The sequence below is a fragment of the Giraffa tippelskirchi genome, chromosome 6, assembly GCF_054371585.1.
Source record: "Giraffa tippelskirchi isolate mGirTip1 chromosome 6, T2T-mGirTip1v1.2.pri, whole genome shotgun sequence".
Lineage (NCBI taxonomy): Eukaryota > Metazoa > Chordata > Mammalia > Artiodactyla > Giraffidae > Giraffa > Giraffa tippelskirchi.
Genome location: NC_137280.1, coordinates 3,960,418 through 3,984,975, shown reverse-complemented (window position 1 = coordinate 3,984,975; position 24,558 = coordinate 3,960,418). Strand labels below are relative to the sequence as shown.

General features: G+C 40.1%; 1 protein-coding gene and 1 long non-coding RNA gene across 21 annotated transcripts in view; one reads left to right on the top strand and one right to left on the bottom strand.

The window, feature by feature from the left end:
* Window positions 1–24,558, bottom strand: part of RALYL (RALY RNA binding protein like) — a 548,770-nt gene that overhangs the window by 215,904 nt on the left and 308,308 nt on the right. Inside the window, exon 1 of one of the 20 annotated variants that reach the window (XM_081496767.1) lies at window positions 10,172–10,303. The exons of the other annotated variants lie outside the window; for them this stretch is intronic. Coding sequence (XP_081352893.1) covers window positions 10,172–10,208 — 37 coding nt within the window. The 5' untranslated portion in view covers window positions 10,209–10,303. Of the gene's footprint in view, window positions 1–10,171; window positions 10,304–24,558 lie in introns of those variants that run through there. 20 annotated transcript variants of the gene reach the window in all.
* Window positions 15,591–24,441, top strand: LOC145508957 (uncharacterized). The gene is made up of 2 exons (XR_014055713.1): window positions 15,591–15,677; window positions 24,196–24,441. It is a non-coding gene; the product is annotated as an uncharacterized LOC145508957 (long non-coding RNA).

Below are 24,558 nucleotides of genomic sequence, written 5' to 3'. Positions count from 1 at the left end.
TCTCTGTCCTGCACTATCTCCTGGAGTTTGCTCGAATTTCCATGGAGTTGGTAATGCTATTTAACCATCTCATCCTCTGCAGCCCCCTTCTTCTTTTGCCTTCAATCATTCCCCATCAACTATACTCCAATAAAATTTTCAAAATTACAAAAATCTCCAAAGATTAGTGGGATATAGTCATCACTACAACATACTTTTTATATTTCCAGGCTTTTAATTATCCTGGTCCCCAAATAAAGTTACATTGTCATAATGATGTGACTGCATTGAATTACAGTATTTAGATCATGCTTTGGGGAAAAAAAAGTATTTTATTAGATATTTCTTTACAACCAATTCCTAGGTTAACACTGATATAATTTAACAATGTGGGCAACTTACTGAGAATTTCGGGCTCCGAGAGGCTTGATCCTTTAGTGTTCAGATAAACAAGGCAAGATTTACTTAATTGGGCTTAAAGTATATGGAAAATTACTACAACTGTTGATTCAAGTACTGTCAGTGGTAATCTAGGAGAAATAGTATTACTTATGTTGACTCAAAGAAAATACACGTGACCTAAAAGTTGGGAGTTTTTATTCAGTGGGAATGTTAGGACTTGAGCCCGGGAGACAGTATCTCAGGTGACCTCAAGAGAGCTGACTCCGAGGAGGTGGGGGAGAAGCCGGGCTATATACAAGTTCGCAGTAAGGGGCAGGTAATCCGAATATCAAAAGATTACTGCTAATTCAGAAAACCCAGATCTCTCACGTGAAGACATTTGGTGATCTCCCCTGTATGGGAAGAGACAAGTGTCCTGGCGTGCTGAAATGCTTTCTTTCATATTTGCGTGGGGCCAATCCTGCTTTCTTAATTGCTCACAACCTAATTCCTTGTTTACCATCAGAGTGTGGTGGCCGACAGCCCCTCACAGCCCCCCAGCTCCTCAGCTGACGTAGCTGATGGCCTCAGAATAGCTGGCTTTGTTTCGCTTGGACTCAGGAATTCTTATTTGGAAAAGGCTTGTTTACTGGTAGGGTGTAGAGCAGAAGCATTTCATTTCGTACTTACATCTAACAGCTTCCCCACTAAGTGCTGTAGATGACCGTGTCCAACTGACAAACACAGCTTAGAAACATCTTTAACCTGATGGATTACTAGTTAACTTAGTAAGGTTCCAAATTCCAAAGCCCCATTTCCATAGACTCAAGAAAATCACAGCAGCAGCCTTATCTACGATCCTCATGACACGGTTTCTTATATCTTGTTCCTGCGCTGGCTTATTAATGTTTTCCTTAAATATTCAAGAACCAAGAGGGTTTTTAAAAGAATTTTAAATGACTTGATTTTCTCTCAATTGCAAATAAGTTTTTCATCTCCATTCAAATAGCCTCCTCCCTCCAAATCAAGCTTGGGTTCTGGAGAACTGGCATGGCAAATCATCTGAAGATGTTTTGTCTAAATTGTGAATAAACAAGCAAATCCTAGAAACCTTCATGGAGTATCACTGCACAGCCTCTTTGGAAGACTCTGTACCCATTAATCAAATCTGAGCATATTATCTTTGTTAGAAATGATCATTACAAAAAGGCTTCTTTCATATAAAAAGTCCTCTGAGGACAAATCCAGTGCTGAGAAAAATCTTGTGACCACTTTTAAAATCCCAGTGTCCATTTTTCCCTTGCTACCTTAGCAAAGCCAAAGTGAAAAAGTAAATGAATTTTTCCTTTCATTCCGATTAAAAATAACTGTTTTCTGAATTTTTGTATGTGAACTTTTATTTAATTATGAACTAATCTCTCATTAACTACTGACACCATAAATTAAGTGGAATTAAATACTCCAGGGAGCCTGTACCTTTACAGGTGTAGTATGTTTTTGATATTGTATTTATGTTATGTTTGCTATCATAGAAAATAAAATACCAAAAATATCATAACCTGAAAGTACAGGTAAAGGTTAAGTTATGACTATATGCTGTTGTCATATAGTTTATTTAAAAACATCCTTGAGTTGAAAGACACTGTTCAATTATGGAAGGAAAAAGGTATAAAGTAGCCAGACACCTACAGGAATCCAGCAGAGGTGACTTCAAAGTCAAAATTCCCATTGCCTGTGGAGACTATTAAGAAGACAGATACTAGCAATTCAAAGAACAATGTGTGTTTATTTAAGGAAATACATCCAGCTGTTCCTCTAAGGCGTTTTCAAGTTCACTGAGGGTCAAAAGAATCCTATAATATAAAAATATTCTTTCCAATGATAAGCAGCCTAAGGTATGAAACATTACAAAAATATATGCCACAGTCTCTATAGGGAGTTCAAGGAAATAGATATGGACTTTATCTTTATTTTAAAATACAAATGACTTTCTAGAGATAATATAACGTCAATGGTAAGACACCATTAAAACCTTGAATCCACATGAATACATATATAATGTAGGTCTGTATAACTAAAGGTCATCAAAAGGTGATGCCACACAATTTAGATGTTCTAAAACAAGAAGAGTATAACGACTCTCAATGAATTACTAAATCACTGTAAAGCACTTTGCTTTTTTAAATTCTGAAATCTTTACTCTGTTTGCAGAAAAGATAGCACACAAAGTAAACGCATTCATATGTGAACATTTCATTGAATATATACATATGTAAAACTTTTCCTAGGGATATTGTTTTTTTTCTGTTTTTATATGACTCAAAGAATAGGGATATTGATCAAACAGTATATTTTGCCTTTTAAAGTTAATTTCTTAGTTTCCTCAGGGGACATATAAGCTTATTCTTTCACTCTAGTCAATAGGTATTTTAATTTAGCTTTGGGCATACAATTTCCTAAAGATTAGAGATCAAAATTATAAATAATATTTTGAAAGTGCAATGAAAATCAAAAGTGCCATGGATTACTATATTATTGCTTTTACATGTTCAATTATTGTTCTATTACATAAATTACATTAGCCAGAGGTACCAAAATGCTTAAAACAATACTTGGTCTATAGCAAGAATTCAATAAATGTCTAATGTTATTTTTATAGTTTTTGATATTATTTTTAATTCATTTACAGAAGCCCCATTTTTCATTTGGATGGAAGCAAGTTTCTAAAGCTAAAATCATGTAAAACTAGAAATCAAATTTTTAAAATAAACATTTTAAGTTTGGTGGAAGAATGGCAAAAATTTGGATACTGGTTGAAGCCCAGTAGAATGTGTCACTTGGAAAAGAAAGGTCATCTTAATTAACCTCTGCTGACAAGGCTGAATATACTTTCTTTGTGTACGGTTAAATTTACATATCATAAGGAACAACAATGGATACATTCTCTTACTTAATTCTACTCTTTTAGCATATGAAATACTCATCCTTAGCTTACCAGGGCTTCCCTGGTAGCTCAATTGGTATAGAAGACTGGGGTTCAATCCCTGGGTTGGGAAGATCCCCTGGAGAAGGAAATGGCAAACCACTCCAGTATACTTGCCTGGGAAATCCCGTGGACAAAGGGGCCTGGTGGGCTGCAGTCCATGGGGTCACAAAGAGTCTGGCACGACTGAGCAACTAACACCTTCACGCTTAGCTATAAATGTCCTTGACATTTATAATGTCAGCTTGTGTCAATGTTTTAGCTACCTGGCCCCACCTATTTTAGGCCAGCTTCTTTCATAGCTGGTATTTATATTTAACAATGTGAAACTGTCATTTTTTACTTACAAAAAATGACAACTTAAAATGGCTCAACCAAATGCATAGATTGTCCAAAAACCATAATTATACTAAGATTACCGTTTTTAAGAAAGTTGCTTTCCAAGTGGGACAAAGACTACTTCCTATATTTTTCCACCATCCATCAATGCTTTTGAAAGGTCATCTTTTCATATAATCATGTAAAACATCCCTGCATTCATGACAATATGTTAAAAAGGTGTATTGATATCTACTTTAACAACAATCTTATTTTGCTAAGAGTCTAGTTGCCACATGTGTATCTTCTGTGCTCAATAAATACAAATCTACAGTGTAATTTCTAACTATAACATTCTTTGAGAGATAAATGCCGTTTGTTAGAGAACATTTACCGGAACAACTTGAGGCAGAGGCAATGCATGGTTTTTATGCAGGTCCAGATAAAAATGCAGCACAGATGTTAGGCTACAGAACCTAGAGAGCAGGTAATATATGAGAGCCACGTTGTTTTCTGAATGTAGATCAGCTAAAAGAAAACGTACAAATGCTCACAAAGTGACCTTTACTTTTGCGGAGCATTGTTAGATTGAAAAATACGTGGAGTAGATTGAGAGAGAGAGAAATGAATAAGTATTTCCACAGACAGAATCAGTCGCAGGCTGGAGCCTATAAAAGCAAAGCAAATGATTAAGGATGCAGGGCAGACCACCATGCATTTCCATATAAGGTCAATTTGTGTCAAGAGTGTTATCAGTCAGCCTTTGTACATCTCTGCTCCCAAACTGGCAACTATGGTCCCATTGAGCATGCTCAATCAGATCATCCTGATTCTATCCATGCAGACATGATTCCATGGAGGAACGTATAAAGTCACAAATTATCAGTCCATACCAGTTATAGAATTCATACTAAGAACTTGAGAGAGAAAAAGATTTGAGAAATTTCAGATGTCAAAGCAGAATTCCCAATAATCATCAATAACAGAAAAATCAAGGATTGAGTTTAATAGTGTATTCCAGAGAGGACAGTGGCCTCGTGTCTTTTTGCCTAAGCCTTAAGAAGTCTAATAACAATTCTATCAAACTATAAACTTATTTTTTCTCATAGCAAGATTTTTAAAGAGAGTGTTAACATATCGAGAATATAAGGGTATTTCAGTTCAGTTCAGTTCAGTCGCTCAGTCGTGTCCGACTCTTTGCGACCCCATGAATCTCAGCACGCCAGGCCTCCCTGTCCATCATCAACTACTGGAGTTTACCCAAACCCATGTCCATCGAGTTGGTGATGCCATCCAGTCATCTCATCCTCTGTCGTCCCCTTCTCCTCCTGCCCCCAATCCTTCCCAGCATTTATAAGAAGATAAATCAGAAAATATTCTTGTTCAAATAATATCTTTCTGACCTCTGGATGACCACTGTTTGACCGTCATTCAACTAGTGACTGGAGCCTTGCCTGGTATAAAGTGTAACGAAATTAAAACATTCTCACAATTGTCATTTTAATCAAAGCATTGCGTGAGTCACTTAAAAGTTAACAAATAGACTTTATATCTCAATTTAATTATACATAGAATATACCATTCCATTTAATTCTATGACTTGGTCTACCCAGTCAGTGCTCTCAATGCTTTTTATTTCAAAGTCTTTTTTTATTGAAGTATAATTTATTTACACTGGAGTGTTAGTTTCAGGTACACAGCAAAGTGATTCAGTTAAACAAAACTATTATCTTCGAGGTTATTTTTGATTATAGGTTATCATAAGACACTGAATACAGTCCCCTGGGCTATACACTAGGCCATGCTGTGCTGTGCTCAGTCATATCCAACTCTTTATGACTCCATGGACTGTAGCCCGCCAGGCTCCTCTGTCCATGGAATTCTCCAGGCAAAATACTGGAGTGGGTTGCCATTCCCTTCTCCAGGGGATCTTCCCAGCCCAGGGATCAAACTGGGGTCCCCTGCAGTACAGATGGATCCTTTACCAGCTGAGCCACCAGGGAAGCCTCCAGTAGGCCATGGCTGTTTATCTATTTGATATACAGTAGTGTGTATCTGGAGAAGGCAATGGCACCCCACTCCAGTACTCTTGCCTGGAAAATCCCATGGGTGGAGGAGCCTGGTAGGCTACAGTCCATGGGGTCGCTAGGAGTCGGACATGACTGAGCGACTTCACTTTCACTTTTCCCTTTCATGCACTGGAGAAGGAAATGGCAACCCACTCCAGTATTCTTGCCTGGAGAATCCCAGGGACGGTGGAGCCTGGTGAGCTGCCGTCTATGGGGTCGCACAGAGTCGGACACGACTGAAGCGACTTAGCAGCAGCAGCAGCAGCAGCAGTGTGTATCTGTAAATGTCAGTCTCACGTCTTTTCATTAACTCCATTTATTGCCTCCTTTGTGGTCCTCCAACATCCCAAGTACCCTAGGCACCTTGCACATGCCGCTTCTTCCTGAACTGTCCAGGAATAGAGCAAATAATGGGAAAGGAGTTTCAGAAGATGGGGTGGGAAATAGGGGGCTTCCTGGTGGCTCAGGCAGTAAAGAACCTGGCTGCAATGCAGGAGGCCCAGGTTCGATCCCTGGGTTGGGAAGATCCCCCTGGAGAAGGGGATGGCCACCCACTCCAGTATTCTTGCCTGGAAAACCCCATGGACAGAGGAGCCTGGTGGGCTATAGGACATGACTGAGCAGCTATCACTTTTCAGTGGGGTAGTCAGGAAGAGCCAGTGTGATTAAGGTAACACTCGATCAGACAGCCAAGGGAGACGAAGGAGCAAACTCTGCTTCCTGGATAGCAGAGATGCTTTCTACACATTAAGATACAAGTGAGGCCACGCATCAACAGGAAGACGTATGGGCAGAGACACACAGGTGAGAGAGCACCTGAGGAATTTTGGGGATGATGATGTGGCCCGATGAAGGCTGGGATACAGGATCAGGAAGGAGTGTGCAGTGAGTGACAATGGCGTAACTGTCTGTGTTATAAGGTTAGGGTTGTATTTCATTTTCTAGTTCAGCAACTCCCAATATTTGAGAATATGAAAACACCTTTTGAAAATTTGAAACGCGAGATCCCTGTGTGATATAGTTGTCTTTCTTAAATATAAAATACATGGCATTAAAGGCCATTAAAAATTCAGCACAACCTTTTAAATACATTAGTTTTCATTAGAACCAAATAATAGTATGTGGGTATATATGTACGAGCATACAATATACGCATTTTTATCATTATTGAGGCAGTGATTAGTATCCATATAGATACTAGAGTCTCTCGTAGTAAAACCACGGTCACATGGACAGGAAGCCCACGAGACAAAGCCACGGTAGAGGGGATGAGAATTTACACCTGCCTTTCGGTGGGAACCTTACATGACGAGGCCTACGTTGTCAGAGACTGAGGGTCAGAGATGAAAGGCACTGGAAAACATCTGTGCACAGTCGGCTGAAGTTATAGAAGAGGAAATTGCAACCCACAGAGATAACAGGTATCAGCTGAGATTGTGAGCCGAGAACTGTAACTAGCCTTCAGTCCCTGAAGTGATCTCATCACCTATTTCCATAATACGACGGATAAGATCACCCAAACATATCATTAGCAATCAAAACCCTGTTCCTAGTTAGTAAAACAAAACGGTACACTCTTAAAATTCAATGTACACAGTTTTCTCTTCCATGGTACAAAGATTGTAATATTTTTCAAATTCTATATCTAATATCATATGGATCCTACTATAGTTTTTCTCTTAAGTCTCTATTTCAAAAACATTTCATCTTTAAGAATGTTATCTCTACATCTCTTTTAAAAACCAAGAATTATTTCCTCAAGGTCATCTGGAATTTCAGCAAAGGAGATTACAGATGTACCTTACTTTATGCATAATAAAGATTTTTGAAAATTAAACATAAGCCACACACTTCAATAAACAGATTGATTCAATATGTATAAAATCAATATTTAAATGCTAAAAGAAAAATTTATACTGGTGATGATTACTGCCTCAACCTAATTTGTAAAAACAGGCTTATATATGTTAAGAGTTCCTTAGAGTGGTTTCTACCTGCTTGGCTCTGACAAAATAAACCTCTGACACAGGGAAACGTTTTTAATACCACTTGAAAAATTCTGCATCGAATTAAAAGCCCTCACGCAGTTATGCACAGGTAAGACCTGGTGTCTGAAGGGACACTGAAGCCGGTTCCTTTTCTATAACAGTTGCTCCATTTTGATGGAGCAAGGAAAGGGGGCTCTCCCCTCTCTCTCCTAGTTCTCTGCCGGGAGGTATGAACCGCCGACCTAGACGTGACGAAGGGTGGGTCCCGCAGCCCCCAGGGCCCCTAAGGCCCTGCGCAGTGCGCAGTTTAAGGTGTGTTTGCAGGGGTTTGCTCTCCTGCTTCTGCCCAAACCCCCCGCATAATCTTCTGGGCCTTTCCTATTTCTCCTCTTGGAGCCTCTAAACAAAGTTGCATTATTTTTACTAAAGGACATTACATTAGATTGCTAGGGGATGAGGACATTAGAAACTTTACTCACGTAATGTTCCAATTCAAACAAAAATCATAAGAACACTCTCTCTCCCACACCGAAACGTGTTAAGTGTGCAATTATTGCTTTAATTGGATTACAACTGCCTCTAGGTTAGTTCATGTTCTTCACGGGATCAAAAACACACATAAAAGACATGATTTAAAATGGAAATGCACTGAATTTTGGTGATAGGATACTTCAGATATTTTCAGATAGCAGATAATTGTATGACACTCCACTTCGGCAAATGTTATTAGTGTAAGAAAGAACTTCATTTAAGGATTCTATTTGCTTTTATTGCTAAGCTTTCTATATACTTTATTGTATTCTTGCTCTCCAATATTTTATATGGTTAGAATATAGAAAGTTAATTCAATATATTACAACTAACTGATACAATTAAACATAAGTAACACATTAGTTTTTTTTTTTTAAACTAAACCATTCAGTACACCCTACTGTGTTCAACCTGTATAATTATACATCTTCTAACTTGTCTCATGTAATTCACAATTTCTTCCTGCTGCTTAATCGCAGACTTCAGCAAGCACATTTTAGGGGGAGAGATTCAGTATGATTTTTCTGTGAATCTTTTATTTGTCATGGGCATTAAGGCAATGATTACTCACATGGAAAGAAATGAGGGGGTGTAGAAAAGATACAGGAGTAAAGCTGCAAGATGGTTTTCAAGTACATGCACCATTTAGATCCATTCTTGTGGGAGGAAATCACAAGGGAATTAATCAGCAATATATTTGTAGATTTTGCACCAATCACTTCTATAAGGAAAAATGTAGCAAATTTACTGCATGTTGCTTCTCAATCACAAGAAAGAAATTGTCTCAAAAGGCAATCAGGCATAGAAAATCAGACTGGTAGTCCTGTCCCTCAGAGCTTCCTGTGCTGCGTAAAACTTTGAACAAGAGAAATGTCAGTGCTCGTAGCTTAAATTGAAAAATGAACAACAACAAAAAAATCACTCTTAAAAAGATCACTTGTCTGTCATAGTTTGGTCTTTTGACAGAGTGATTAATGTTAGTGGTCTTCCTATATTTTAAATAGTTGATAATGTAAAGATAGCATAGGGATCATGGAAAGTGCAGACTTTGGCTGTAGAACAAGTTGTAGTCACCTGTCTGCAATGGCAAATAAAGTCAGTGACAGGACACACTGGGCTCACCACGGTGATAATTACTTTAGGCATATCAAGAGAGCGAGTGATCCAGAGTTGGGCTCCCTGGAGAGGGAGGTGCCTGGAGAGCTGTCCGTGACAGGCATGTTGCTTTACCATAAAACATGGCTTTACTGGGAGACTTCTGATTTTTAGCTGAATCCTAATGGCTTCCAGTTCCATAATCATCTTTGTTCTGGACTCTAGGCCAGGGGGACGGTGCTGCTCCTTTTCTGTCAGAATCGGTCCCTTTAGGTTAGATTACAGATGACTCCTTTTAACCCTTGGAAACGGTGCCTGTAGTGAATTATGTTACAAACATGCTCTGGACCAAGAAGTTTGGCGATGAAGATCCTGTTACATACTCAGCTTGTCATTCACAATTAATCCTCTGCCCTCCATTCAGAACCGTTTTGTTTCCCCTGAGAGTTATGACCGAAATTGAATGAATAAATAGAAGTTTTGTTTTTTTTTTAAAGGAGGGAGAGAGAGAGAGGGAGAGGGAACTGTCCAGTTACCATGCCTGTATGAAGGATGCTGAGCTAGACTGAAACTGCATTTGATCAGTTTCTCTGTCGATTTTGTAAACCTTTCCAAAGGTTTCCATAGTAACAAGTGAATCAGTCCGATTCCCCCCCCCAACATCTTTCAAGCATGTAACATGGATAAAGATGAATGTTAGGCTGAATAAAGCTACAATATCTTTTCTACTCCCAGGATATATCTGAAGTCATGATTAGTCTTTTAAGAAATCGAGTATGTTTCCCCCACCACAGTCATATGAAAAAGTTGGTTCCGAATCTACTTACATCTCTGATGTCTGCGTTTGCTCCTGTACATGGTCATTCTGAAAAAAATCCGACTTTCTAAGAAGTAATTGCTTTGACCACGGAGACAAAGAGACGGGTTGTGCTCCTGCTTTGCAGTAAGACTGTTGCTCACTGACAGAAGGTAACCAGCAATCACACAGTGAAAGCCAGGGTAATACCATTCTCATAAAATTACAGGGGAGATGCTACAGCCTGTAACTACTCTATCTAATGCAAATCTTCTGGAGCAAACTGTATTTCCTTCACCTCCCCCAACTGACATCACTTAACTTCTCTAATAAAATCACTGCTGCTAAAGTGCTGTGCTCGAAGCAATGGTGGATTAAGAGAGGATTCATGTATTTAGCAAGAATGGTAAACCTGAAAATCTAAATGTGAAATATAAGAACCTCTGTGATATTCACAGAAATTAAAAACTATCCCGTGGGTTCCCATGTCTTTCAGCCACTCTAGAATGTTTAGATTTGCCTTTTATTCTGAAACGACTAAATTCTTTCCCTCTCTGAGCTCCCAATGCACTTTGTGGGTTCAATAATTAAAGCCATTATCGCTTTTAGTTTTGTCTCATTCTCCAACCAGACTGTTTCTTGGGCAAAGCAGGGGTTGCACGTTTCCCCGTTACAGCCTCAGGCCTAGTTCAGACCACACAGCAGGGTCTCAGGTTTGGGGAGCGCCCACTCTGGGCTCCAGGCTTGGCCCCCTCCAGAAAGAAGCCTGTCAGGAAGCCTCCTCCTGCCCTCACCCTGCCGCCTCGCGTTAGTCCGCAAACCCCTATTTTCACAGCACGTTTTCGCAGTATCTTGGGCACATCCTTATCTGAACGCTGTCACCTCAGCTGGACACTGGAGAAGCTTTGTCTCCGTACGTGTGGCTCTCTCGGCTCTGACCGCAGCGCCTGGCGCCCAGCTGAAGCCCAGGGCCTACCCCTCTCTCAAATCCTCCACAGGAATGTCCGACTTCAAATTGCCTTTCTGTGCTCGTTAGGGTGTCTGCAACGTAGGTTTTATTTAAAACACAGAAGAATTTACACTAGTAAAGAATTTCTGTGTGCCATGACGTGACTATGCAGAAACCTTCATCTTCCAGCCAAAACCAGGAAACATCTTCAACTGCCAAAATTCTTTCTCAGTGTTAGCGAACTCAAGCTACTTATTAATAGGAGGAGATATCATTCCCCCAACTCTTCATAACAGAAGGACTCTTTCAGTGTTATTAGTACTTTTGTATGTAAGTACTCACTACAGTTTGTACTCCCAGATACCAAGAACAGCATTTTAAGTTTTTAGCAGAATTCTTCTCTAGTTTCCTTGATTTCAGACTAACAAACTGCACTGTTTAGTAAGACTCCGTCAAAGGCCACGGTGGGTATTTCTTACCATAAGGCAGAGTCAGTATCTGTATTTAGCTACATAAAATGTGAAACCCTAGGAGGATTTTCCTCGGGTTTTCTATAATAGTGAGACAAAAATATTTCAAACAGAAGGCGGGCCTTTTCTGAATGACATATAACCCACCTTATGGTCCACAGCCTTACTTGCTTAGTTTTCCTCCGTCGCACCTGGTGACCACCTGACATGATCTTTAGTCACTTGTTCCTTTTCCTCCTGTCTGTCTCTGTCTGTTGGAACATAAGCTTCCGGAAGATGGAGCTTTCTTCTCCACAGAGATGTATCGCCAGACAGTACGTCAGTGCCGGGCATAAGGCAGTCTCTCAGTAAACATTTGCTGAATAAATGACTTTTATGAGCAAACTTAAATTATAAAAACAGTATGATCACAGATTATTTTTTGATAAATTAGTGCAATAGCCAAATTCATACTTACTGACTAAAATTACTTTTGTACTTAATGCAAGTGCGTGTCATTCCCATCTGTCTTTCGGTCCCAGGTTGGTCTGAAGGAATTCACTGATTTAGATGAAATTGTTTATATTCAGAGATTTGTGTGTGTGTGAATGTTGTGTGTTGGTCACTCAGTCTGACTCTTTATGACCCTATGGACTGTATTCCACCAGGATCCTCTGTCCATGGGATTCTCCAGGCAAGAATACTGGAGTGGGTTGCCATTCCCTTCTCCATGGGATCTTCCTGACTCAGGGATCAAACCTGAGTCTCCTGCATTGCAGGCATGTTCTTTACAATCTGGGCCACCAGGAAAGAGATGTGAAGATATATTTTTAAATGTATTTTAAAATAAGCAGAGTCACAACCGATAAGCAACTGGTTGTCCTTCATAAAACCAATAAGTTCTCCTTTATAAAATTACTCATTCCATAAGACCAAAAAACATAAAACCTATTATCATCAAACAAAATTAAAACACGGTTTGTCTGAGATATATGGAATATATATTTTTGATATGAATAACCATGTCATTACTGATTATTAGGCAGAAATAGCCTAATTACATAATGGCACAAATGCTATTAATTTTAACAATATTACATGGTGCAATCAAGTTTGTAGTTTTTCTTTAATTCTTCATTATCTGTAATTAACATCCACCTGAACACTCTTTTCAAGGATCGTGTAACAATGTAATTAACTTCATTCACATATCCAACAATCCCTTCATTCACTATACAATAATGAACTTCATTCACATATCCAACAATCCCTTCATTCACTATACAATAATGAACTTCATTCACATATCCATTACACACACAACAATCCTTCATCTAGCCTCATTCATCATCACACGCACACACAGACACATGTTAAAGCAAATATCCTCACTCATGATTGTCAATAATTGACACACCTTGTACCAAAGTTAACAGGTTCTATATAGGGTTTTTTAATCTCATCAACTCCTTTCTATATTACTTTTCCCACCTCAGGGTATATAGAGCATCCACTCCTGAATCTTATATCTCGGGCCAGTGGCTTAAATGCTGTTTTAAAACCATCAAAACTGGGGATCTCAGATATACACGATGAGGTAAGGCCACATTGATGAGTCCCACGATGCAGTCCAGGTAGGAAGCCGAGAGAGCAGGAGCAGGGGCAGGGGAAAGGAGGCGCTTTAGTAAAAGCAGAACCGGAACCAGGAAACTTTCAGCCAAGAGAAAGGAGCGGAAGGAAGCAGACGCAATGAGACCAGAGATCATTCAAGAAAGGACGTGTGTGGGCGTATCGCTCTTTTTTCCCACCCTCTTAAAAAATCCAGATTGAATAGAGGTGTTTTGCCTTCAAAACCAGCTTTATGCCTATCATGGACAGAGATCAAAGCTCACTTGCTCTATAAAATAGCTCCCCATCTATTCCTCTACCATATGATTTCCCTTAATGGGATCAATCTTTTTACTTTGTAGTTAAATATAAATTCAATGAATGTTGATTAATGAGGAAGGATGAGTTCCCATCTAAAATCAAACGATTATATCAGCAGTGTTTCCTTTGTGGATGGTAGGAATCAGTGAACTAACAGTACCTGGAAAAGAGAAGGATGTGTGTGAGTAACACATATGGAAGGAAAGGGAGGAAAGAGGAAAAGAGGAAGGAAGAAGCAAGCCTCTTTGTGGGTGTGTGTCTGTGAGTGTGTGTCTGTGTGTGTGTCTGTGTGTGTGCCTGTGTGTGTTTGAGTGTGTCTGTGTGTGTGTCTCTGTGTGTGCCTGTGTGTGTGTGTCTGTGTGTGTGTCTGTGTGTGTGTCTGAGTGTGTGTGGGTGTGGGTGTGCCTGTGTGTGTTTGTCTGAGTGTGTCTGTGTGTGTGTCTGTGTGTGTGCCTGTGTGTGTGTGTCTGTGTGTGTGCCTGTGTGTGTGTGTCTGTGTGTGTGCCTGTGTGTGTGTCTGAGTGTGTGTGTCTGTGTGTGTGCCTGTGTGTGTTTGTCTGAGTGTGTGTGTGCCTGTGTGGGTGTGCCTGTGTGTGTGTCTGAGTGTGTATGTCTGTGTGTTTGTCTGAGTGTGTGTGTGTGTGGGTGTGTCTGTGTGTGCCTGTGTGTGTGCCTGTGTGTGTGCCTGTGTGTGTTTGTCTGAGTGTGTGTGTGCCTGTGTGTGTGCCTGTGTGTCTCTATGTGTGTGTCTGTGTGCCTGTGTGTGGGTGTGTATATGTGTGTGTGCCTGTGTGTGTTTGTGTGTGTTTGTCTGAGTGTGTGTGTCTGTGTGTTTGAGTGTGTGTGTGTGCCTGTGTGTGTGCCTGTGTGTGGGTGTGTATATGTGTGGGTGTATCTGTGTGTGTGCCTGTGTGTGTGTGTGTTTGTCTGAGTGTGTGTGTGTCTGTGTGTTTGAGTGTGTGTCTGTGTGTGTGTGTGCCTGTCTGTGTTTGTCTGAGTGTGTGTGTGCCTGTGTGTGCCTGTGTGTGCGTCTGTGTGTGTTTGTCTGATTGTGTGTGTGTGTGTCTGTGTGTCTGAGTGTGTGTGTCTGTGTGTGTGTTTGAGTGTGTGTCTGTGTGTGTCTGTGCCTGTCTGTGTTTGTCTGAGTGTGTGTGTGTCTGTGTGTGTTTGTCTGATTGTGTGTGTGTGTGTGTGTGTGTCTGTGTGTGTGTGTGTGTGTGCCTGTGTGTGTGTGCCTGTCTGTGTGTGTGGTGCCTGTCTGTGTTTGTCTGAGTGTGTGTGTGCCTTTGTGTGCCTGTGTGTGCGTCTGTGTGTGTTTGTCTGATTGTGTGTGTGTGTGTCTGTCTGTGTGTGAGTGTGAATGAGAGAACTGCTATATGCCATGTGTGGAGCACTAGGCTAGTGATGCACTGTGACACTCATCTTCACAAGAATCCTGTGCCTTGAGTTGAGAGTATCCTCAACTCTAATTTAGAAATAAGTAAACTTGAACCAAATGCGGACAAGGACAGGTAAGATTCAGGGACACTGCATGACTTACACAGTCGTGCTGAGAACGTGTAACCGGGAACTAAACCTGAATGACTTCAGGGCTGAATGAGGGGGCACTGCCCGGGGCGCTGACCAGAGATGACTTCTACAGAAGGGTCACTATAACGTCAGTGGTAATGTACTGAAAGCAACAAAAGGAGCTCCGCTGGAGCTCGTCACGGGGAGTGAACACTGTTCGGTTTAGTAAGAGCTGACGCACTTAGGGAGCTCACGCCGGGGCTCGGCTCTCTCCCACAAGTTCACAGGCCTGACTCCGTGGGTCCTGAAACAGCTCTGTGATGGATTTATAATCACTGTTATCATCACCATCCCATTATTTATTACGATTCTCATCATCCTCATTTTACATTTCAGTAAAACAAGGCTGAGCGCAGAAGCGTTCCATCTGAAGTCTCAGAGAGAACGAGAGGCCGTGCCCCGCTTTGAAGTGGGGGGCATTTCTCCAGAGCCGGTTCACTGTAACACGCCGCGTGAGGCTGAAGGGTGCTTCGGTAGCTAGTGCGGTGGCGGGGGATGGGGACTCACGAGGGACATGTCTCCATAACAACGAGTGGTGTCACACTAAGTTTTAAGCTGGGTGGAAGTAACTAGCTGCAGAGTTCTGGTTTCTGGCAGGACAGCCAAGTCCAGACGCACAGCAGACCACCGGGACAGGACAGGTCTGTCATCTCCGCGGCAGTGGGGGCTCCCCTTTGTCAGACAGGGCACCTCCCCGCGTCTCCTCCCCAGGCCCAACCTTCATCCTCTCCTCCAAATAATACACCAAAAGAATATATCAAATATCAAATTTGATCTTTGAGTATCAAATTATTAGCATGTCCAGAGTTCTAACATCCTTATCTGGTTTTCTAGATAAAACTTTTAAGAATTTCACCAGGACATCACTGCAGACCATATAGAAATATTTCATTTGAATTGCATGATGCTTATATTTCAGATAAATACTTATATTACTGACAAAGGTCCGTATAGTCAAAGCTATGGTTTTTCCAGTAGTCAAGTATGGATGTGAGAGGTGACCGTAAAGAAAGCTGAGCGCTGAAGAACTGATGGTTTTGAACTGTGGTGACTGTTAAGAGTCCCTTGGACTGCAAGGAGATCCAACCAGTCCATCCTAAAGGAAATCAGTCCTGAATATTCATTGGAAGGACTGATGTTGAAGCTGAAACTCCGATACTTTGACCACCTGATGTGAAGAACCGACATTGGAGAAGACCCCTGATGCTGGGAAAGATTGAGGGCAGGAGGAAAAGGGGATGACAGAGGATGAGATGGTTGGATGGCATCATCGACTCGATGGACATGGGTTTGGGTGGACTCCGGGAGTTGGTGATGGACAGGGAGGCCTGGCGTGCTGCAGTCCGTGGGGTCGCAAAGAGTCGGACTTGACTGAATGACTGAACTGAACTATATTTCAGAGTATTATTAGGATAATAAAATGTTGAAACTGAAAAAGTATAATGAAGTTATGCTGCCCAAATCCCTCATTGATAGATATCTGGTCCGTCACAGACAGCTCTTACCAGTTTGATGGATGGAAAATGGAAGGCACCCGTGACAGTGACCTCAAGCCTTGATGCTGGTCCTTCCATCCGTGACTTCAGCCTGAGTCCCTGGAGTGAGCCCACAGCTCCTCCCTCTGAACCCACTAGTTCTAAAACCCCATCCTTAAGTGATGTACATGATAGCTCAGCTCTCCTTTGGTCTGTTTTCCTCCAGTTTGGACAGAGAGCTAAGCTCTCTCCTACGACCTTCTTATCCCTCAGCAGCCGATGTTCGGACGTGGACCTTCTCTAGCCTTCCCCAGCTGCCAGGCCAGCTGGCCCATGGGAGCACTGCTGCCTACCCTCTCAGAGAGAAACTCTATTTTCTTCTTTAAAATTTATGTTTTTGGAGTATAGTTGATTTGTAATGTGATAGTTTCTGCTGTCCAGCAAAGCGGTTCAGTTATACGTATATTCTTTTTCACATTCTTTCCCATCACGGCTTTTCAAGGATACTGAAGAGAGGTCCCTGTGCTATACAGCAGGGTTTTGTTATCTGTCGATTTTATACGTAAGATTTTCCATCTGCTGATCTCAAACTCCCAATCCAACCCTCCCTCTCAAATCCTCCTTGGCAGCCACGAATCACCTCTCTAGATCTGTGAGCCTGTTTCTGTTTCATGAAGAAGTTCAGTTATGTTGTATTTTAGATTCCATGAACGCTATTTTCTTTACTGAAACATCTCCTTGCTAGTGTTGTCCCTACACATTTTTGACAGAAGTGCTTTCCTCGGGTTCTTTCAGGGATAACATCCAATCATTTTCTGCCCCGGCACAATCACCACCCCCTCTTCTTAACAATTGAAGAAAATATATCTACGTTTTCTGTACGTGTCTACACTAAGCGATTTGCTGTCTTGCCTGATGCCTCTGAACCTGCACCCATGTCTCTCTGTCCAGAGTCAAGTGCTCTCCTTTAGAGGATAATCTGAAAATAGCTATTAATTAAAATACTGATTGGCTAGCATATAAAAAAATCTTTTCATTTTACCTAGCACCTCATATTACTAATATATTTGTCACTGTTCTTTTTAATCAGAAGAAACATAAAACTTCTTAATGTTCGATGTAAGTTTTCATTTGAAACATTGGTTCAAATGAAGGGAAAAATTTCCTGAATGATGCTTCTTTATACTTGACCATTGTTGAAACTGAAATAATGAACAAACAACTCAGTTTTGCGTTCCTCATTTTGGTTCATTAAACGTTGTTAGGTATCTGGAAAAGACTTTTCTAAGATTTTTGTAAATTATAATTGGATTTTATTATTAAGTCTTCATTTATTTCTTTGGACTTCCTCCAATTTCTTATGCTCTGATATCAGGCAAGTCTTTGAAATCATTAATTTTTTGAAACATTTAATACTTAGGAGTATTAAATACAGTTAAAATATTTCTCCTTTATAACTCACATTAGAAATGACTTTATTTTCATTGAATCTCTTGAGTGTTAATTGTTTTTGAGCATTTTCACATTTGCTTGCTACCCTTTCTTTGTATGGTTTCCATTGCATATTATCTCAGTTTTCATCTTTCCTTTCAGCTGAAATTTGATTATTCAGACTTAGTTTTATCTTCTTCATTGTCTTATTTGCCCATTTTTATTTGCATACATTTGCATCATCTCAAGGATAATGGCATTCTATCTTTTTAATCACATGCTTTTGTTGTTGCTCAGCCACTCAGTCGTGTCCAACTCTTTGCAACCCCATGGACTGCAGCACACCAGGCTTCTCTGTCCTTCACTGACTCCAGGAGTTTGCTCAAACTCATGTCCACTGAGTTGATGATACCATTCAACCATGTGGATGGGGCCAAATACCGAATGGTTACTAAAAAAAAAAAAAAATTAAAGAAGACTAAAACATATATTTAAATCAACCTTGACTTTCTCAGAGTATGAAGTGAATTATTTATGTCTGTGTAAATAGTTTACCTCACTTCAACATATCTTAATAAATGTTGTTAACAAATTACCCAAGAAAGATGTAATAATCCTAGACCTAAATAAACCATCTCTTTGAGATCACAGGAGCTTCCCTGATGGCTCAGTGGGTAAAGAATCTGCCTCCAATGCAGGAGACACAGGAGATGCGGGTTTGATCCCTAGGTCAGGAAAATCCCCTGGAGAAGGAAAAGGCAACCCACTCCAGCATTTTGCCTGAAAAAAATCCCATGGACAGAGGAGCCTGGCGGGCTACAGTCCATGGGGGTTGAAAAGAATTGGACACGCCTGAGGGACTGACACCTTCACTTTCACTTTGAGATCATAGGCACATTAAAAGGTACTATCCGATGACAAGTCACCTCGCAGACACGGGAACACAGTAATATAATTTACTGGAGGTGGGCATGATGTGGGAGAATTGCTGTGCCACGTTCCTTGGAGGTGTTTCATTTATGAAAAACATGTGCTCAGTAGTTCCCAGTTCTGTCTCAGAGACACCATATCCACTGTGTCCCAAGAAGGAGGGACACTCATGATTTACAAGGCATAGAGATGAGAAAGCATCGCATCCCTCAAGTCATTATGGTTTCCGTGATTATGAAAATGATGTCTAGAATTTCACTATAACAAAATTTACAAAATAGGAAGCATATACTCTGTTATCTATCTATATGTATACTTTCCAGCTCTTTTTCTGCCTGCCTATCTTAAAAGCCAGTTGGGAGTCGCAGAGCGACCTAGCAGACGAGCTGCTGGGGTGCTCGGAGTGTGTCCTTCCCCAGCGGCCGGAATGTAACTGGAGAGGGTGCTTTACACGGCGGAGATGCCGGCAGAGTGGTGACCACAAGCGGCACCCAAGTCAGAGGAAGACAGGAGGCAGCCGAGCTCCCCGGAGAAATGAAGCGCTGGACGTCCTGTTGCCCAGCTGAGGATTTCTCAGGGCCCTGCCTGTCTCTTTCTCTGGCTGATTCTTTCTCTGTTAGCTTCTTTCATCAAACATCTGGTCTTGTCTTTCTAGCCCATCGTTTTTCCTCCTTGCTGTCTTTTGTCTCTATGAAACTATACTTCATGGTATACATGCATAGTGGGGTAAACTGAGGTTAATTACCTCACATTCTTATTGGTATTAGGAAAGGAGGAGTACATGATGACAAAAAAGGCCGACCCATGAGATCTGTCACTTTACTGTTTGATTCATTGTACTGACTGCTTTAAACAGCATATCTTATTACAGTTAGGATCAAATATACAATTTCACATCACCATCTCTAGAGTCCACCAATATTAGTTTCATAACATAAGCAATGTAAATATACACGAGATACTTCAATTAAGGACTGTTCACTAATTATAAACATTGAATGGAATCATAAAAACGATTATTAAGTGCTTACTTTGTGCCAGAACACTATCCAGCATTTTATTTCAGTTTGAATTGCTGGGCTTATTACTATTATTTTATAAAATATGTTACTTCATCTAACCTTAAGACAGCTGTGTGAGGATGGGGTTGTCACCTCATTTTACAGATGAGGGAATGGAGGGTCAGGTGTCAAGTTCACAGAGCTGCCAAGAAGTAGAGCTGGAATTTGAATCCAAGTTGGGGAACCACAAAAGTCACGCCAATCCATGATACCGCTACCTTACACACTGAGCAAGTAAAGGTTAGACAATAAAAGCAAACTCCGAGAACAGCAGATAACAGAAAGCGCTGTTTAGGATTTCACTTCTGTTTGAATTGCTAGGGGTCACTGCAGTTATTTTGGAAAATAAACCTAATTTTAATGTGTGATACAATGGGAAAATAAATTTGATATACAGAATTTCAGTATAGAATTCATGCTGATACTCACCCATCCTAGTACTCCAAATAAAGGATTCCAGAGTTGCATATATGAGAATTCTAAAGATATTCAGATAATGGCAGAATAGGGGCTAACCAATACATACGATATATTTGTATTAACCTAAGGTCTAGTACAGCGGCTTCCCTGGTGGCTTGGGGCTTCCTGGATGGCACTGGTGATAAAGAACCTGCCTGCCAGGGCAGGAGATGCAAGAGGCGCAAGTTTGATCTGTGGGCCAGGAAGGTCCCCTGGAGTAGGGAATGGCAACCTGCTCCAGTATTCTTGTCTGGGAAAGGGGTTGCAAAGAGTTGGACATGAATGGTCACGAGTACTTGAAAGTCTAGTATGGACTTTTAAAATATTTTTCAGGAAAACGAATTAAGTAATTCAGAATGACCCAGAAAAAGTCTTCAATTAAAAAGGGATAAAATTAGGTCAAAAAGTTAAGTACACATACACACAAAATATTGAAAAATATTGGGCTAGACATTACAATAATTTTCATTGTTTAAAATATAATATTTTAAATAGGCAAAGACCAATACTAGGTATGTGATTATGGACTTTTAAAACATAATTAGCAAAAACAAATATCTATTTATGGATCACATTCAGTACATTTTGGTTTCTAATGATAATATCAAAATTGTTACTTCAAAATGTCTAAGCATTTCCAATGTAAAATGTGCATAAAGTATCTTAAGTATATACTAATAGAATTCATTTCAGCCTGTCTATAAAGCAGTATACACAGCAGTCCTGTTCTCCTAATTCCTTTCCTGTTCATATTTAGTTATAATTATCACATTGATGAGCTACTTCAGCCTGCTGAGTTGAATAGATTGAATTTTCAGGTATAATTTAGCATTACATAGCCCACAGGTATTTCAGGAATCCAGCTCCAGTCCTCATTTTGTGTGTGTCTGTGTCTGCTAAAGGGCTCAGAGCCACCTGGATAGTCTCTGACCCCGTGTGTGTGTTCAAAGACAACTATTTCAATAAACTCTGCATTTGCCATTACAGTGCAGCAGAATGTGAAGAGTAAATATGTAAATGAAATTCTCTATTCTCCTACTGTCCTAAAAACCATTTTTAGATGTTTACTTAAATGGGTTTAGATATAGAAACAGGAGCTATAGATGGAAAAAAAGAGTCTCAACTTTTGTTTCCCCAACTGTCTCCTTTAGCTCTGTGGACAGACACTAAATTGCATGCTATTGTTAAATTATACCTCAAAAGCTTTAGAAAGCCCACCTGAATTGTGCAATACAAGTCATTAAGAGGCTCACAAAATATGAAGACAAATACAGCGTGTTAAAGGTGATTATTCAATTTTAAAAACCTTTGGTTCCTAACTTCTAGGACCAACTAGGGAAATTGTAAGAAAATAGTAAGATTGTAAGAAAATAGTATAATGAAGAAGGAAGGGGGATTCCAGCTTGTAACTGTCTGGATTTGTTGTTGTTGTTGTTCAATCTCTGGGTCGTGTCTAACTCTTTGCAACCCCACGGACTGCAGCACCCCAGACCCCCCTGTCCTTCACTATATCCCGGAGTTTACTCAAACTCACGTCCACCGAGTTGCTGATGCCACTCAACCATCTCATCCTCTGTCGTCCCCTCTTCCTCCTGCCTTCAATCTTTCCCAGCATCAGGTCTTTTCCAAGGAGTCAGTTCTTCACATCAGGTGGCCAAAGGACTGGAGCTTTGGCTTTGGCATCAGTCCTTCCAATGAATATTCAGAGTTAATTTCCTTTAGGATTGACGGTTTTGATCTCCTTGCTGTTCAAGGGACTCTCAAGAGTCTTCTCCAGCACCACAATTCAAAAGCATCAGTTCTTCGGCGCTCTGCCTTTTTTATGGTCCAACTCTCACATCCATATGTGACTACTGGGAAAACCATGGTTTTGACTATACAGACCTTTGTTGCCAGAATGATGTCTCTGTTTTTTTAATATGCTGTCTAAGTTTGTCATAGCTTTTCTCCCAAGGGGCAAGCATCTTTTAATTTTGTGGCTACAGTCACTGTCTACAGTGATTTTGGAGCCAAAGAAAATAAAATCTGCTACTGTTTCCACTTTTTCTCCATCTATTTGACATGAAATGATGGAGCCAGATGCCATAATCTTAGTTTTTTGAATGTTGAGATTTATGCCAGCCTTTTCACTCTTCTCTTTCACCCTCATCAAGAGATTCTTTAGTTGCTGTTTGCTTTCTGCCACTAGAGTGGTATCTGCATATCTGAGGTTGTTGGTATTTCTCCCGGCAATCTTGATTTTACCCCGTGATTCATCCAGCCCAGCATTTCACATGAAGAACTGATGCTGAAGCTGAAAGTCCAATACTTTGGCCACCTGATGTGAAGAACTGACTCATTGGGAAAGACCCTGATGCTGGGAAAGCTTGAAGGCAGGAGGAGAAGGGGACAACAGAGGATGAGATGATTGGATGGCATCACCAACTCAGTGGACATGAGTTTGAAAAAGCTCTGGGAGTTGGTGATGGACAGGGAAGCCTGGCGTGCTGAAGTCCATGGGGTTGCAAAGAGTTAGACATGGCTGAGCGACTGAACTGAACTGAGCTCTGCACAGAAGTTGAATAAGCATGGTGACAATATACAGCCTTGATGTACTCCTTTCTCAATTTTGAACCAGTCCATTGTTTCATGTCAGGTTCTAACTGCTGCTTCTTGACCTGTTTACAGATTTCTCAGGAGGCAGGTAAGGTGGTCTGGTATTTCCATCTCTTTCAGAATTTTCCACAGTTTGTTGTGAAAGTCAAAGGCTTTAACATAGTCAGTGAAGAAGAAGTGGATGTTTTTATGGTTATTTTTATACAGAAGAACTATCTTGACAAAATGAAAAAAAAAGTATGTTTTGCTTTTTCTATTTTCTAGAGGAGCTGTACAAGTTTCCATTAGCATAACTATCCACATTCCCACCTGGATCAGGTTAACCTGATTCTTTATTATTATAAAATTTAGGACTCCAAATATGCACCTTCAATGAAATTAAATTAACTTGTTTTCTTTCATATATCTAATATATACACTTTATGCACTTTGGAGCTCTGAGCAAAAGCAGATGTGATTGTTCATGCAGCTTTTATTTTAGTGTGGAATATAGACATCAATTGAGTGATAAATTGAGTGATATGAAAGAATATATTCTATAGGTTCAGAATAGGTATTCTGAAAGTAGATGTGTAATCGGTCCTATTCAGAATGTATAAAACAATTAGTCTTTGACAGTAATTAGGTCCATTCTCTCTTCTCTGAGGTTATACGGAGGAGGGCCATGGATGGTATGCTGAAAGAACAGTCATGGGTGATCATAAAGTATTAGTGAGAGAATTACTGAGATGAGTGGAAAGCTTCTAGGAAACACATGTGTTGATATAGAAAGTCAATGATTGTATACCACTGGTATTCAACAGATAATGTTGATAAAAGTTATTAAGTTTGTTTCCAATTATCATCATATTCCACATAGTTGTTCATTACTCAAATTAAAGCAATAGTAGTTAATAGAATTCTATTCCTTATTACTCCATCCCACAAAAAATTAAGTATATGCTTTATAGATATAGAAGGCAGGGGAAGACAGTAAAATGGTTATGATCTTAATCTTAAAATTTTATTTACTAATAGATAGTAGTTGAGTCTAAAGGCTTTAAAAATTATGTTTTAATGAAGATATGTGTCTGTATCAAAGAGAATAAATGTATCCAGAACCCTGACATCCTAAACACTGCTTCTAGTTTTGCAAAAGTGGCAGTGAGTGGTGATAGAAATTTGTGTCATAAATCAGTAAGTATCTGACAAGAGCTCATTCCATGCAGATCACTGGACGAGATATTTTGGGAAATTTCAACGGAAGTAGAAGACATAATACCTGTCCTAGAGACCATCGCAGAAACATAAGCCAAGATACATGTATGTGAGTCGGTGACCATCACATGAATGGGTGAGTGGCAGCTGCCTACATACACCGGAACAGATGAAGCAAATGAATTGCTGTAAAGTATGTGCAAAGACCTGATATGTTACTAGGAAACAGTGGCTAATAAATATAGATGTAGAAAATAGTAATAAGAAAAGTTTATGAAAAGAATACCAAATCAAAGCATTTCTGCTTAATCTTCATTCTACTTGATATTAATTAATCAATATTTGACAATATTAATCATTACTTTTTTCTTGAA